Source organism: Ammospiza nelsoni, chromosome 1 (genome assembly GCF_027579445.1).
Source record: "Ammospiza nelsoni isolate bAmmNel1 chromosome 1, bAmmNel1.pri, whole genome shotgun sequence".
In the NCBI taxonomy this organism is placed as follows: Eukaryota; Metazoa; Chordata; class Aves; order Passeriformes; family Passerellidae; genus Ammospiza; species Ammospiza nelsoni.
The window spans coordinates 49,938,361-49,952,852 of record NC_080633.1 but is presented as its reverse complement, the minus strand read 5'-3'; the positions used below and the strand labels follow the sequence as shown (position 1 = coordinate 49,952,852).

The 14,492-nt window shown below is 38.3% G+C and overlaps 1 protein-coding gene across 19 annotated transcripts in view; it reads right to left on the bottom strand.

The window, feature by feature from the left end:
* CLASP2 (cytoplasmic linker associated protein 2) overlaps positions 1-14,492 on the bottom strand; it is a 146,641-nt gene that overhangs the window by 82,505 nt on the left and 49,644 nt on the right. For 10 of the 19 annotated variants that reach the window (XM_059472711.1, XM_059472721.1, XM_059472728.1 and 7 more), the window contains one exon: positions 4,528-4,674. In XM_059472711.1, the coding sequence (XP_059328694.1) occupies positions 4,528-4,674 (147 nt within the window). Of the gene's footprint in view, positions 1-4,527; positions 4,675-5,179; positions 5,373-14,492 lie in introns of those variants that run through there. The other 9 variants (XM_059472767.1, XM_059472793.1, XM_059472816.1 and 6 more) reach the window with 1 other exon arrangement.

Sequence of the window (14,492 nt, the reverse complement as noted above, 5' to 3'; positions counted from 1 at the left end):
ACAATTACAGAAGCACTTCTAACACAAACGTTTCTTAACTACAGCACCTAGTTCTAATGAGGTTAACTTCAACTATCTTTCAGTCTCAAACCTGCTTTATGCAGGGCCTTTTCATTTAAACTTTGTCCTACTAAAGCCTCTAAAGGCTACAAAATGCCTTCTGCTAGGAAATCAAGCCAAAAAAGCAAATAAGCACCATTTCAATACTTTTCAACAAAGACCTGTATGTCTTATTAAGAAGGGGAAAAAGGCATAATGACAGATACAATAATGAGAGTGCAAAGCAATAACCAATACATAATATTGCCAGCCCGCCAATGCACTAAAGATTAAAAAAAACCCAATGAAATACAGATAAAAAATATACCATGCAATATCTTCATGCTGAAAATGCTGCAAAATGTATGAAGTCCACCTTGTTTCAAATTACAGCACTAAGACTAATGCTCCAGCCCCACAGAGGTTTTTTGTAAAAAATTCAAAAGAAAGTTAACAGAAATTTCAGTCATGATTATATTTCATCAGCAAGCATTTCTTCCAAAGGCCACATGGCTCTCTTGAGGAATCACCATTTCTACATTTAACCCATTTTGAAGACTACTGACCTAAACTGACATTTTGGGAAAAGAGAGGATGCCAGACTTCTTGTTAAAGCAGCCTGAGGTTTGCTACACACACTTAGATTACATAAAGCTTCCAAATGGTATACAAGCAGGCAATTCCCTAGAAGACTTGGAACAGGGCTTTCAAATTTGCAAGAGAACTTGCCAAAGACCTATGAGAGATCTTGAACAGCACAGGGAGAGGAATATAGCTCATTTGGCTGACATGAACTGAAGCCCTTTTCTACTGTAAATTATGGTCTTCCTTACCATTAAAAAGCTTCTTGAGCCATACTGCCAAGAAAAAGCCCCTGAGTATCCAACTTCTGCAAGGGCAGGACACAGAGTGCACATCCTCAGCAATAAGAAGGCTTTAGAGCACAGAGGTATTTGCAGAGGCTCTACCACCTGAATGAAGAGCTGAGAGCAAGTGTATCAGAAGTAAGCAGATCAGCTGTGTGCTTGCTGGCAAAGGTCTAACTTGGCAAAGTGTATCGACCACGGAATAAGAAATATGCCAAACAAAGCACTGCCCCATTAAGTGGAAGACCTATCACTTCTCATTCATCACTAACAAGAAGCTCAGTGTCTGAACATCTCCAAGCAGAAAAGCCAGAGGAGAAACAGCCTTCTGGATTCTTTACTCCCAGGGCAGGAAACCACTGTGGCTGCCTGATCTGGTACTTTTTTGGCAAGCTGTCTTCAGCAAACTTGATCATGCCTGTCAGCAAATCCACAAGTTCTACAAACCTTCCCATCTCAACTGCTAACAGGAAAATGTCCCAGCACAAGGAGAGAGAATTCCAGGCTGAGTAGAACTCTGCTATTGCTCACATAAGACCTGTTTTACCTGCCTTCCTGGACAATGATGTTGCACTTCCAGTGCCACCAAAGTACATTTCCTACATTAAAATGAAAATGCCCAAAGCAGTGAGAAATTCTTTTTTTTTGAATATCAGATGGGTCCTTTCACTTGAACAGCATATCTGGGCAGTGGTGGAATTACCCATTTCTTCCTTAAGAACCATCTCCATGACATATATAATGAAAAGCCAAGCTCACAGGCATCTGAGGTATAATTCAGCAGGTGTCAGCAGGCAAGAAAGCCAGAGGTGTGGCTAAGGAGTTCAATTTTCTTAGCTTCAAGACAGGGTAGCCTCAAACCCTTTCTGGACCCAGGGAAAAAACCTGTACTTTGCCACCTACAACTCATTGGAAAATACTCCTTTGTCAAGCAACATCTCTGGGATCCTTTAAAATATAAAAGGCAGTTTAATCGAATGGAACTTGCAGTAATCTCAGCCTTTGCTCAACACAATTTCTATCTGCACTAAATTCTGCCTGGTCACAGAAGGCTGAAGAAGAGAAACTGCAGTAAAAACTTGCTTCAACTGCAGGTCACTTCCATAACTGGAGATTTTTGTGGAAGGGAAATAAAAAGCAACACAGTTCAAGGAGCTGCTCCTAGTTCTTCCTCCAAAGCTGAATTGCAACTTCTGAAGATGGATTAATGGATATTTGAGAGTCAGAGAAAAGGGACAAGCAGGACCAACAGGTGGCAGAAGCACGAGGTGAGCAGTGAAAGCCTGAAATACCCATCCAGTGCTCATGAGGAAAAGGCGAGAAATGGCACGCCCACTGACTACTGACATGGAATGCAGTGGTGAGCACAAGGATGTGGGACTGGAGGATACAGCAGATTCTTACTACATCAGCACGAGCAAACAACTTCCAGAACTATAAATGAAATCCATGGAGATGGCAATTTTGGGGCTGGAGAAAAATCTCAGGTGTACTTTAGGCACCTGCAAAGTAGATCCTACAGAAACTGGATGTGAAAGACCATCAAGGATTTGTTGTAGCCATAAAGATCCAGGAAGTCTCTAGGATAAACAGAATAGGATGACCTAACTGGGCTCTCCAAAGACCATGGCTCTCTGGAATAAAGGTTTCTAAAACCAGCATTTTGTCCCATCATGACAGTGTGCCTCTAGACACTTCTCCTGTTCTTGCTCATGTCTCAGGCAGTCGTTTCTGACCACTGTCAGATGGGAGTGTGGGCTGCCCAGGCCTCCAGTCTGACCTTGTGTCATTGTTCATATGAAGATTATTACAGGAAACTCCTCACTTCTGGTAGAGACTATGACCTTATTGTTAAAGAAATACATTTGGCATCTACACTAATCTTCTTGATTAGGCTAGGAGATGCAGGATTTGTAAATAATGTATTAAAATTCTGACTACAGACATCCTACAGAATGAAAAAAGAAGGGAAATAGATTGGTATGTAAACACACCCCAATATTTTCCTCAGTGGAAAGGAGATGGTATAAAGCAAGGAATGACCAAAGTACTCTGGTTTTGGCATGCTTAATTTTAAATTAAGTTTGGCAATATAGGAAAAAGAGAAAAAACAATGTACTAATTTTTGGGGTTTTAATCTGCTTTACTACTGTATTTTTAGATAAACTGAAAAATCAGTGAGTGGTTATTCTGTTCTTATCTCCCTTCACCTTGTATCTCGATGTTTTTACTGCAGAGGATGTTAAGTGAAAGCCTACATGTAAAAAAAAAAAAATTAAAAACCATCTATATTTAGTAAAATATTATTTAAAGCCCATATTGAAATAAACAGGAATCCTAAGCAATCAGTTCTGGTACTATGCATACTAGTCTTGCATGCAAAAACCACCATGCTTCAGGTTAAAGAGATTACATTATAATTAGTTATTGATTTATATTTACTCATTAATAACACTTACTATGTGCAGTAATAACAACAATAATAAATATCAATGAGATAGTTTCCTTTATGGAGTCTTTTAGGTGGTATTTTCTGATATATATTCCTATCAATTCTCAGCCACACTATGACAGTGTTAATGCAGTCCTATGGAAATCTTTTCAATTTATTAGGAATTCTTAAGATTACTATTGAAAACCAATAAATTTTCAAAACACCAGCTGTATCTTAGTAATGTGAAAATACTTAAGGCAGCTTATTAGCCATGCAGATTTTCTTCCAAATTCTGTATTTGCTTTGCAGATCACATATGAGATTACATGAATAGGAACATGGAAAAATTACTCTTACAAAAACCCCTTACTAAAAGAATCACTTATTCATAAAAACCCTGTACCTGAAGCATGGTGTATTTCCACAGAATTATGTATTTTTTTTTTAATGTGTACATGAACCATCAAAAAAGCAGCCACTTCTTTAACAGTAAACAGTTGCTTTTGTTAGGCTACCCCCGCCCTAAAAAAATGCGGATTTCCCTGTTCTAAGATCATAATTACTAAGCATTCCTCATACACTGCTTTAGAGCTACACCATGCAAAAAAATCCTGCCAAGGCTTTTGGCCCTCATTTTTTATCTTTCACAACCAATTTCACAATACTGACAGTTAAAAGAATAATAATAAAAGTCATCCAGATGTAACACACACCTCTGATGAGGGCTCTGGGTGATGGCTAATCCTTTCTAGCCATGTGAAGCAGTGCAGACCCACAGTAAAAATTTTATCTACACAGACCTTCTCCAGAATTTCACAGGATATTTATATATACAATAAGTGCAGTGTGGATTCCAGCAGAGACACCCATACATATATATGCATATAAATATTTGTATGTATTTTGTATGTATTTTTTTCCATTCACCAACATAAATGCTATCTCCAGACATTAATTTTATTTATAATGCAAGAGACCTTTATAAGCTCAGTGTACACACAAAACCAGACAGATATGCACACACCTTTCCAGATGAATAATTACATAAAACAGGGTCCCTTACTGTTCTCAGCTCTGCAAAAATACTGCAGTCATGAATTAAACATCACCTTGCAAAGTTCTCTGTTTTGTGCCTCTCTGGCAAGGTTTCTGAGAACACTGATTAGAATCTGAATAGCTTTACATTACCTCCAACCTTAGGCCCACCAGCTGATCCCGGCTTTCTTGCACTGTTTGAAGGATTTCCTGGCTTTTTAGGTGCCGGAACCTTGAAGGCTGAAGCAGCTGATGATGGCCTATTTCCATCCACTGACTCTTCATCATCAAAGCTTTTGTCTAAGAAAAGATATGTTAAATAAAAATAGAGCTATTAGAATGGGCATATTTTCATTTCCTAACAAACTATTTTCCTTCACATTTCACAGAAATTCACAAAATGCATAAATAAAAACAAGTATTTATCAGTTTGTGCTGTCTCTGATCTAGGAATAAAATGACAATGGGAGATAAACAGCATTTTCCACATTTCACATTCTTATAAAATACTATTTTTGCTTCATAATTAACCACAGTAGAACTAAGCATAAAAAAATGAATCCTACACATCCACTCCCACAAAGGAAAAATATCTTTGCACACACCGAATTTTTTTAATAATTTCTTAGTATTTTCCCAAAAGGAAAACCCTTAATATAATTTTTATCATTGCAGTCTACCGAAGAAAAATGCTTCTCCTTTTCCTTCTTTCACTCATGCATGCATTTTCTGCTACACATCCTCCCACAATGTGTCTAACTAGCACTCCCTGTCTCCTTCCTTCCACCCAGATTTTTCAACTTACAATCACAGATCCTCTTGCAGATCAGCCGCCTCATTCCTCTGACAGCTCTTCAATCCCCTCGCCCTAGCACGGACCCAGTACCTCACATGGCCACATGCAGTAAATTCTTAGTACCAATCAAAGATTTTATCAAAATCTGCTCGCAAACACCCAAGATCCACCACTGAGATTTGTGCCGGCATCTTTCTCTCCCTTCCCTGCACTAGGTGCTGCACAACCAATGAGCTGCAAGGTGACATCATCTTCTGGGAGCCAACGCCAGAGGAAAAGGTGAAAATTCTCCATGCAAATAAATTCATTCCCACACATGGTATTTGCCACTATTCCAATCCTTCGTTTGAAAAATCAGACAGGCAGACAATATTCAGAAAGAGGGCTTGCACTCCTCTTTCCTATAATTTCAGGTTTGTGTATTTTTAATCATGAGAGAAATCCATGCCTAGTGACTAAACAGTCTCAATTCAAAATACTGTGCCTTAAAAGAACCCCAACATATTCCAACAGTAGAACATCATGTTTTCCCCACCCACTTAGGGAAGAAGGATTTATCTATAAGCTTGAGCACAGAAAACACCCAGCCTATGGTTCCTATAATAAATAAAATGGGCGAGGCTGAGACACAGCTGCACTACAGTAATGAAAAACTAATTTAGCATATTACCTGCTCTAAAACCTGCCATTTGTTAAAAATATATATATATATTGCAAAACTTCATCATCTCTGGAATGGTTAACTGTTTACCCTTTGCTAATTCAGTACTTGCTCCTAGGGAAATGTCAACTATATTTAACAATGCAGCCTCCCAGAGGAAGGCAGCTTACATTAAAAGGTATAGCAAGGTTTTGTCCAGCAGCACTGGCAGCACCATCGAACGTCACAACACCCTGCATTTAACGTGTCCAACATCACTGCTGCTATAGTTAGCACATTTTCCTAGCATTTGCCAAAAGCTGTGTTTTGCACTAATGAACCTCCATGATCAAAGAAACAAACCGTCACAAGAAAAATATGGATGCATATTACCAACTTGCATTAACATTACTTGCTCCTCTCCTATAAACACTGATTTTTAGGTGGATCTTGCTAAGAGTAATTGTTTGGATCTGTAAACTCTCCGAATGGGAGGAAAAGGCATCAGCCTTCTCCCTCACTGTCCTGTGTGTTGCCATGGGAACAGCACTCCCGCTCAGCATACGGGCTGAGCCAGAATACATTTTGATTCCTGATGCTTTTACTCTCACTATCTTAAATAGAACCAGACATCAAGAATTCGAGCAAGGAAAACCACTAGCACAAAGGCCAGATTAAGTGAAATGACTTAAACACTGTCACAGAAGGGTAAATGGCAAGGGTTAATATCTAGGATACCCACAGCATTACAGGTAATTTTAAATTAGAAATATCTTGCAGATTTTTGAACAGCATGACCAGATCAACACTGACACGTGAGTATGGAATCATGAAAACAGACTAAAAGTGAAAACAGGCTTTGCAAATAAAAATGGTTCTGTCACTGCACTTTCAAATCTGACGAAGAAACAGGCAAGACTTTCATGCTACTACCCAACAGCTCCACAATGCTGCACTGATATGCAAATATTGCATAAGCCTTTGAAACAATAAAGTTATTTGCAATACAATCCTAAAAATAGAAACTAAACATTTGCTCATTTATGCAAAATCTCCTAATCAACAAAAATCTAGACAACCCCAAACAACTGTGTACTTTGGGAACCAATGACTCAGATGAAATAATTTTATTTTTACCAAACAATTCATTATGAAGGAGTATCAAAGATGGGTAATTTTAAAAGTTACTGCTCAACCCCAAAATGTGCAAACAGAATTCCAGAACAAAAATGCAAAAGCAAATGTTTCGACCCACTGTGTATATTAGAGGATACATTAAATAATGTTCTTGGTAATACTGTCAAATTACATTGCCTAGTTAAAAAATATTTTTTCATACATTTTAACAATTGTTAACACTGCATTAAAAATCTACACTATGAAATAGTTTTATACAGTTTTTCAGTCCACATAAAACTCATCCTTTTAAAATAAATGCCTATTTTTCTTAAGATACACAGAACTGATTGAAGCCACTGATACATGGCTGTTCTTAACCAGACTTTTCATGGTTTATGTTAAAATAAATTTAAAATTGCTGTGCTGTTACTTGAAGTGTTCCAAAATAACAGTACAGTACCATAAGCATATAAAAGTAATAGCTGAAAAGGATTTGTTTGAATTCTATTAACACTGAAGTGATAATGCAGCTGAGCCTCTTTTGTTCTGGATTTGTTTCTTTTTTAAATAAACATAAGCAGGAAATTTTCATACAGTCTTTTAAAGAAACCAGAGGTTTTCCCCACCCTTTTAGGCCTTTACACTTTTACTTCCCTAGGATTTACCATCAAAATCCCGAGCGATCTTTAGGGACATTCCATTTTCAGAAATCTGCCTTACACTGTCAAGATCCAAAACCAGAAGTCTGTATTTACAGCACTTCATGAAAACAGAGCACAATACTTGCCTCCCCTACAATGCAGCTTCCATGCGCTCTTGCTCATCTGCAATGAAGCTTTAGCTGGTAGCTCCTGTAAAAGCATTTCCATGTACTTCAGCATGGAGAAGCCCGGCTCCAGTTGTAACTGCTGCTCCCCGGGGCATAATCAAGGAGCAGTTCTGCCCAATCTGGCTTTACTACCAGCCTTTGGCTGGCCAGAGGAGCAGGGATGGAGCTCCTGACAGCCAACACACAGAGCATGGGGATCACTGTATTTCAGTATCAAACTGTGCCTCTGATGTTAGTTTTATGCAGTCTACAAGCAAAATATATCTCTATAATGGGATGTCATAAAAGCCTAAATGTAACTGGTATTTCAAAACAAAGCCATCTGATAGATGCAAACTTTTTTCATTCTAAAATGGCTGGATAATTTTCATTCTAGGTCATTTTAACACTTTCAGAGTATCAAATTTTACGTATGCAAATAGACCTGACAGTTGAGAAAGCATTATCCAAATAGTGTTTTAAAACAAAGCTCCAAGGTACTAAATATGAAAAGCGTATGAATTGCTAGCAACCCACAGAACATATTAAAAGCAAAACACAATAAACTAAAGACACTGAGCCTCAGTTAAATCCCACAACATGTTCCTGTACTTGATATACAGTATTTTAAACCATAGTGCATAGGGAGTTTTGGAGGTAAGCACACTGTACAGAGAAGAGCCTGGAATCTTGTACCGCCAAAAACTCCTGAAGAAACCTCATGAGCACCAACTGCTCTCACTCTGGTACAAGCTCTCTTCCAGATGAACAACTTCAAAGCAGGGGAAGAAAAAATTCATGAAAAGGTTGTTTTTACCTTCACAAAGCTAGAACTCAGGATCTGAGCATTAGAAGTTTTCTCTTCTAATGGCAGGCAGATATCTGCCCATAGGGGATGCTCTGCAGGTACAGTGCCCCAAGTGAGCTGCTATCAACAAACTGCTGTGCATTTCTACAAAATTTCTGAAGAACTGTCTAAGAAATCTTTCCAGTAAAAACCCACCAAACCAACCTGCAGGACACATCAGAACCTAAAGTCCACTACACTTTCAGATCTTATGATTTACCAAAGTTATTTGAAGATTAAATGCATGCAGACAGACCAACACTTGAACTACCACAGAGCATTAAACACTAAAATTCTTAAGAAATAAACTATGTAATTTGAACTAAAAATAAACAAAATATATGTGCTATCTTCCTTCCAGCATTACTCTTGGGGGCCAGATCACAAATGTGTAGTGTATGTTTTCTGAAGTATTCAGAGAGATCAAAGCATAAACATTTATAAAGAAACTTGATATTCAAAGAACTTCTAGTACTCCCAATATTTTAAACTCCAGAACAATCTACTTACTGGGATTTACCGATACAGCAGCAAAGGTAATTATGTATCCAGTAAATGTAAAGATATATCCATTGACAAGGAGAATCCAGGGGAGAAATCTAAAGTTTTTCATATCCAGAGAGAAAAAATATTTCATTTTCAAAGAAGATTAAATTAGAATACCTTTATTGTTACTGCAACTCAAGCCTCCACCTTAGCTGGTTTGAAGATTCATATAACTAATGTGACATTCTGGTGTCTAACATTTTGTAAGTCATAGTCAATAACAGAGAAATAAAACACAGTATCACCTACACAGCAGTGCAAATACAAGCTCTATATTCTACCTGTACTACTCAGCAGCAGGAAATCAAAAGTTAACTGACTTAAAGGAGGTCCTCAAGTGACACCATGAGGGTGAAAAAACTGGATCCCCTGCAGTAAAACTTAACTAAAGCTGGCAATAAAGGCAAATCCAGATACTGTTTTCAGTAGCAACATTTTACATATCTAACATAACTAGGGCTGTAAATACCAACTTGCAGTATTTTACTGTAGCCTGACAAGAGTCAAACTAGAAAACACAGTATACTTAATATTTACATATTTAATAAAACTGCTTTTAAACTGACTTCTATTGAAAACATATGTATCAATTTTAGTTCAATAACTGATCATTATAAGCTTTGCCAACAAATACTGGTTTTTACCTACCGTTAACACTTCCTCTTTCACACCACAAAATATTTATGAGGACAACTGCAAAATCCTGCCTAAGCAGAAAAACCCCAAGTAGATGAACTCTTTTAAATTTCCCAGTCACTCCCCCATTCTGTGCCTACCAAGACATCCACTCAGTCTCCCTTCAGTGACTTATAAACAGAGACTGCATCAATTACTTGGAACATCTGGGACTGGATCATTAGCTCAATTCCAGATGAACTGGTGTGGCCCACAACAACTTCTGTCAAGCATGAAAATGAAGCCGCAAGCGCTACACATGCATCAAGTTAGCTGATCCCTCTAATCCATACTTCAAGCCAATGCCCCACATCATTGAGTGAGAACTTTATCCCTTACACATCAGGCATTCCATACAGTCCAAATCTGTTTGTCCTGACACAAAGGACAGGATTCATTTGCCTAAGCACAGTCATCTAAAACCAGTTTAGACAGTCCTGGGCATCCTGTCTGGCAGCCAGCTGACATTCCAGCAGGCCACAGATCTCTTGCAGTTCTTGTGTCACACCCGCTCCTTCCGCGTGGCCACTGAGGATCCTGCAAGGCACCTCCAGTGGCACCAGACTGTGCCAGCAGCTCTCTGGGCACAGAGAGCAACAGGCACAACTTCCCCAGGCATTGTCCTGGGGAAGGCTGTGAGAAGATCAGATAAAAGAATGATAAACCATTCTTATCTTCACTTGCTGCACCTGTTGAACACGTGGAATGTGTTATGGAGATTTGTTTACCAAAGGTGGTTTCTTAATTGGCCAATGGTGATGGTGTTTGGATGGAAGGACCAGTTGGGTCCACGTGTATCGTGACTGTCTGAAAGGGCAATGGGTTTCTTAATAAGTACAGAATAATAAAGTGATTGATCAGCCTGCTGAGAATCATGGAGTCACTGCTAATTATTACCCAGCTGGGGGCCTGTGGTGACACCAGACACCTACAGCTGGACAGATGAATTGCACCTAAGAAGCTTCAGATCTACCATAAAGGCGTCATTCCTTGGCATTCTCCCCATGCCACAGCAGGTATTGGGCTCCTAAACCATTGGGAGACAAATTCTCATACTCAAACAAAAGCCTGCTTCCCACAGTGATGGAGCATGGCTCTTCCTGGGACAACAGTGACGGAGCATGGCTCTTCCTGGGACAACAGTGACGGAGCATGGCTCTTCCTGGGACAACAGCGGAGGCACAGAAGTAACGTGAGGCCATTACTGATGAATTTACCTTTACTGATGAATTTAACTTTACTCCTTTGCTCCTCTTTGCCTTCCTGAAGGAAGCAACTGTACCAATGATAGTGCTGGCAAATGGCTCTCTTCTGTGCAATACATGCTGATGCTCACCAACAAAATCTCAAATTCCTACCAGAAGAGACTTCTTTTTCTGCAGTAATCTCACAGAGGATGGGTGAGATAAAAAAATACCAATGAGAACGGTGTTTATAGAACAACAAAACCTGGTTCAAAAAACCCCCAAAGTTCTTAAATGTATATAAACTTATATTCTTTTACATGCTATTTTTTCAGGCAGTTCCAGTGAACTGGTGTCTTAAAAAAAAAAAAAAAAAGAATCAAAAAGGCAGCAAGTAAGGGGAGCAAGAGTCAGTAGCAAATATTTATCAGTTAGATTTTGCTGTTGATCTGATCTCAAATTTTAATAAAGTTCCCCTAATTTTTCAACAAGCAAAGCAAAATACAGCTCTATTACAGTCCATCGATCAGTTGCAGCACTGAAAAAGAGGCTCACACCTGCTTTTGGGGGAGGCTGTATGCATTGATCTGCTCTGCTGCCTGCATTTGATCTCTTTTAAAATATGACCCTCAATGAATAGGACAAAATAAAAGAAGGAAAATGAAGAAGAAAGTACTAGACCTAACAAACATTTAAAAAAAGAAACATTTAGGAGTGGCAATGACACATGCCAAAATAATTATCCTCATGTAATACAGGCATATTCCAAAGACATTAGTAGTTTATCTATTCTGCTCCACAGCTTCATGAAGGACTATGTTAAAAAAAGATTAATTCAAAAAAATTTAACACATCCCCAGTACTATTTTCCTAACTCCATAGAAAAGTTAGTCTTACAGTTTATCTTACTACTGTCTGGATGAAAGACAAGACTTAACTACAGGTTTCAAATAAAGCTGCAATAAGCTCAAATAAGCAACTGAGCTAATTTTGCTCCCAAGTAAAGCTTCATTCCCATTTCTAGCTCTAGAATATCTCCTGTAAACCCAAGTACTTTTCTAATTTTTACCTATTAAAGTTTAAGACAGTTTCTGCAAATTTTGCCATATTTTGCATTTTTACAATATCTGTAAAATTACTATAGTCCACATGTTTAAATTAATTCATAAATAATTGAGTCCTTCCTAAATTCTTGCAATTGGACTTTCTTTTGTTACAAATGTGTAACATTTCCCAAATGTTACTGAACATTTCCCAGCAATCTTACTGAAAACTGAAGATGCCGTCAGCATCTTGGTACTTTAAAAATCATCAATTTCACTGTCTTTACATCCTTCCTGAGGCACATTCAATGGCCTTCTGAATCAACACTCAATAGTCTACAACCTATTAGCAAACACACAATTTTCTCAGTAAAAGGGGAAGAGAAAGCTAATGAGGTTCTCCAGAATTCATGACAAGGTCAGCTGCTAAAATAGGATTCAAGACTAAACACCAAGGCTGAAAATAAAACTACATAATGTTCTTGTTCTTCAACATCTGGACTATGTTATAGCTCTAGGCCATGCTATTTGGACCACACTGCACTATGTCCAGCATTAACAAGTCAGGTGCCTTTTAGGACAGGCGAAGGCAAAAAGGTGTAGGAGGACACAGACCTGGTCTTGCATAAAAAATCAAACACTGAAAGTTTTTGGCATTTTAAACACAAATGTTGAATCACTAGCTGTAACATAGAAACTGACAGGATACTCCTCTATTTTAGCACAAAGTAAAACATGCCTACCATAGCACAAATGTTTTGCTCTCTTATGAAATACCAGAATTAAAGCTGAGAAAGACAGTAACTTCTGGAGCACTCAAGATTTCTGCTAAATGAGTGACTACTCCCTCAGAGAGTTTCCCTATCCAGACACTGATTAAAATAAAAGCATGTAATTCATTTTAAAACGTGATAAAAAAAAAGAAAGAAAAAGAAAAAGCCCTAAAAGAACTTTTACTTGATGCCTGGTAAATTTTTGTGAGCCACATTACATAAAAGACTCCTAATTTCTATCAGAAGTGATGGTTTATTTAACCATTGAAGCCCTTCTGAATCCTATACTCACTTGTGGCCAAACCCCTCACTCAGTTGCTTAAGCTGCCCTCTGAAAAAGCTGCCACTTCAAGTATCTTCTTGAAGTATCAACTCCAGTATTTGCATTTAAAATACTCTGTAAGCCAACAGCCAGTCTTTGCTCAGTAGGCCTGGTTTAATTTCTGTCTTTATTATTTCATCCCCAGAAGTCATTTTATCTCTTTCTTCACAAATTCCTTTTGTTTAGACATCAAGTATCCAATTCTCAATAGATTATCAGTGAATCTATTGAATGACCTATTTTAAAATTAATATATTTATCACAAAAGTGGGTTTTATCTAGAAACCACTATCCACAAACTGCAATAATATGCCTAGCATTATTGATGTATGTAAGTTCAGAAAAGTAGCAAAAAGAACCACCACATTTACCTATCTGCAGCTAAGTCAAATAACTGATATCCATTGAGAAACTATTCAATTCAGGACATTTCCAGTACTTAATTCAGTGACACAGAAGCACCTGGGCTTAATGACTTGAATTTTCAAACTATCAATTACATCACAGCAAGGGTAAGAGAGGCACCCATAAGTGCTGTGTTCATTCATCTTTAACATATATCACAAGTATGTGCGATAGGGAAAGGGCACAGGATACATGAAACATCAATGAGAAGGCTGACAAACAGGGAGCTTAAATTGGGATTTACTATTAGAGTGTGACAGTGACAAATGTAAGTCTACCATCAGAGAGATCATGAGAGCAGCTAACATTTGCATTAGTGTGCAAATGTTTTTAGTGTGTTTTTAGTGTGGCCAATTTCTGCATGTTCAGTTCCACTTGCACGTTGAAAATGTAAAACAGTAAGGCAGATTGACAGATAAAACACGGATCCTAGAAGCAGAAAGTGCAATATGAGCACACAGCAGATGAAATATTGAGAAGTTTATTTTTCTGCATTTTAGATCCATGTAGCTTAGGAATTACAAGTTAGTATTTGCACATGAAAACATGCACACCACAGCACAGAATGAAAGGGGCTGCTAATGGCCTTTTGGCTCACTGACCCACCTGATCTCTGCCTTACACAGTCAGAAGTAGAGATTAAGAAAATATGGCAAATCACCTTTCTTTTACTCTCAATGCTGCCACTTGTGGGTAATAAAACTGGTGGTTTTAAAAGGCCCAACTCTCCTCAAACTGGACTTCTTAACATAGAATCATAAAATGGTTTGGGTTTAAGGGACCTTAAAGATTGTCCAGTTCCAACCCTCCTGCCATGGGCAGGGACACCTTTCACCAGACCAGGTTGCTCAGAGCTCCACCCAACCTGGCAGTGAATTCCTCCAGGGATGGGACATTCTCTGCTTCTCTGCTCCAGTGCCCCACCACCTCAAGTGAAGAATTTCTAGTCTAAATATACCT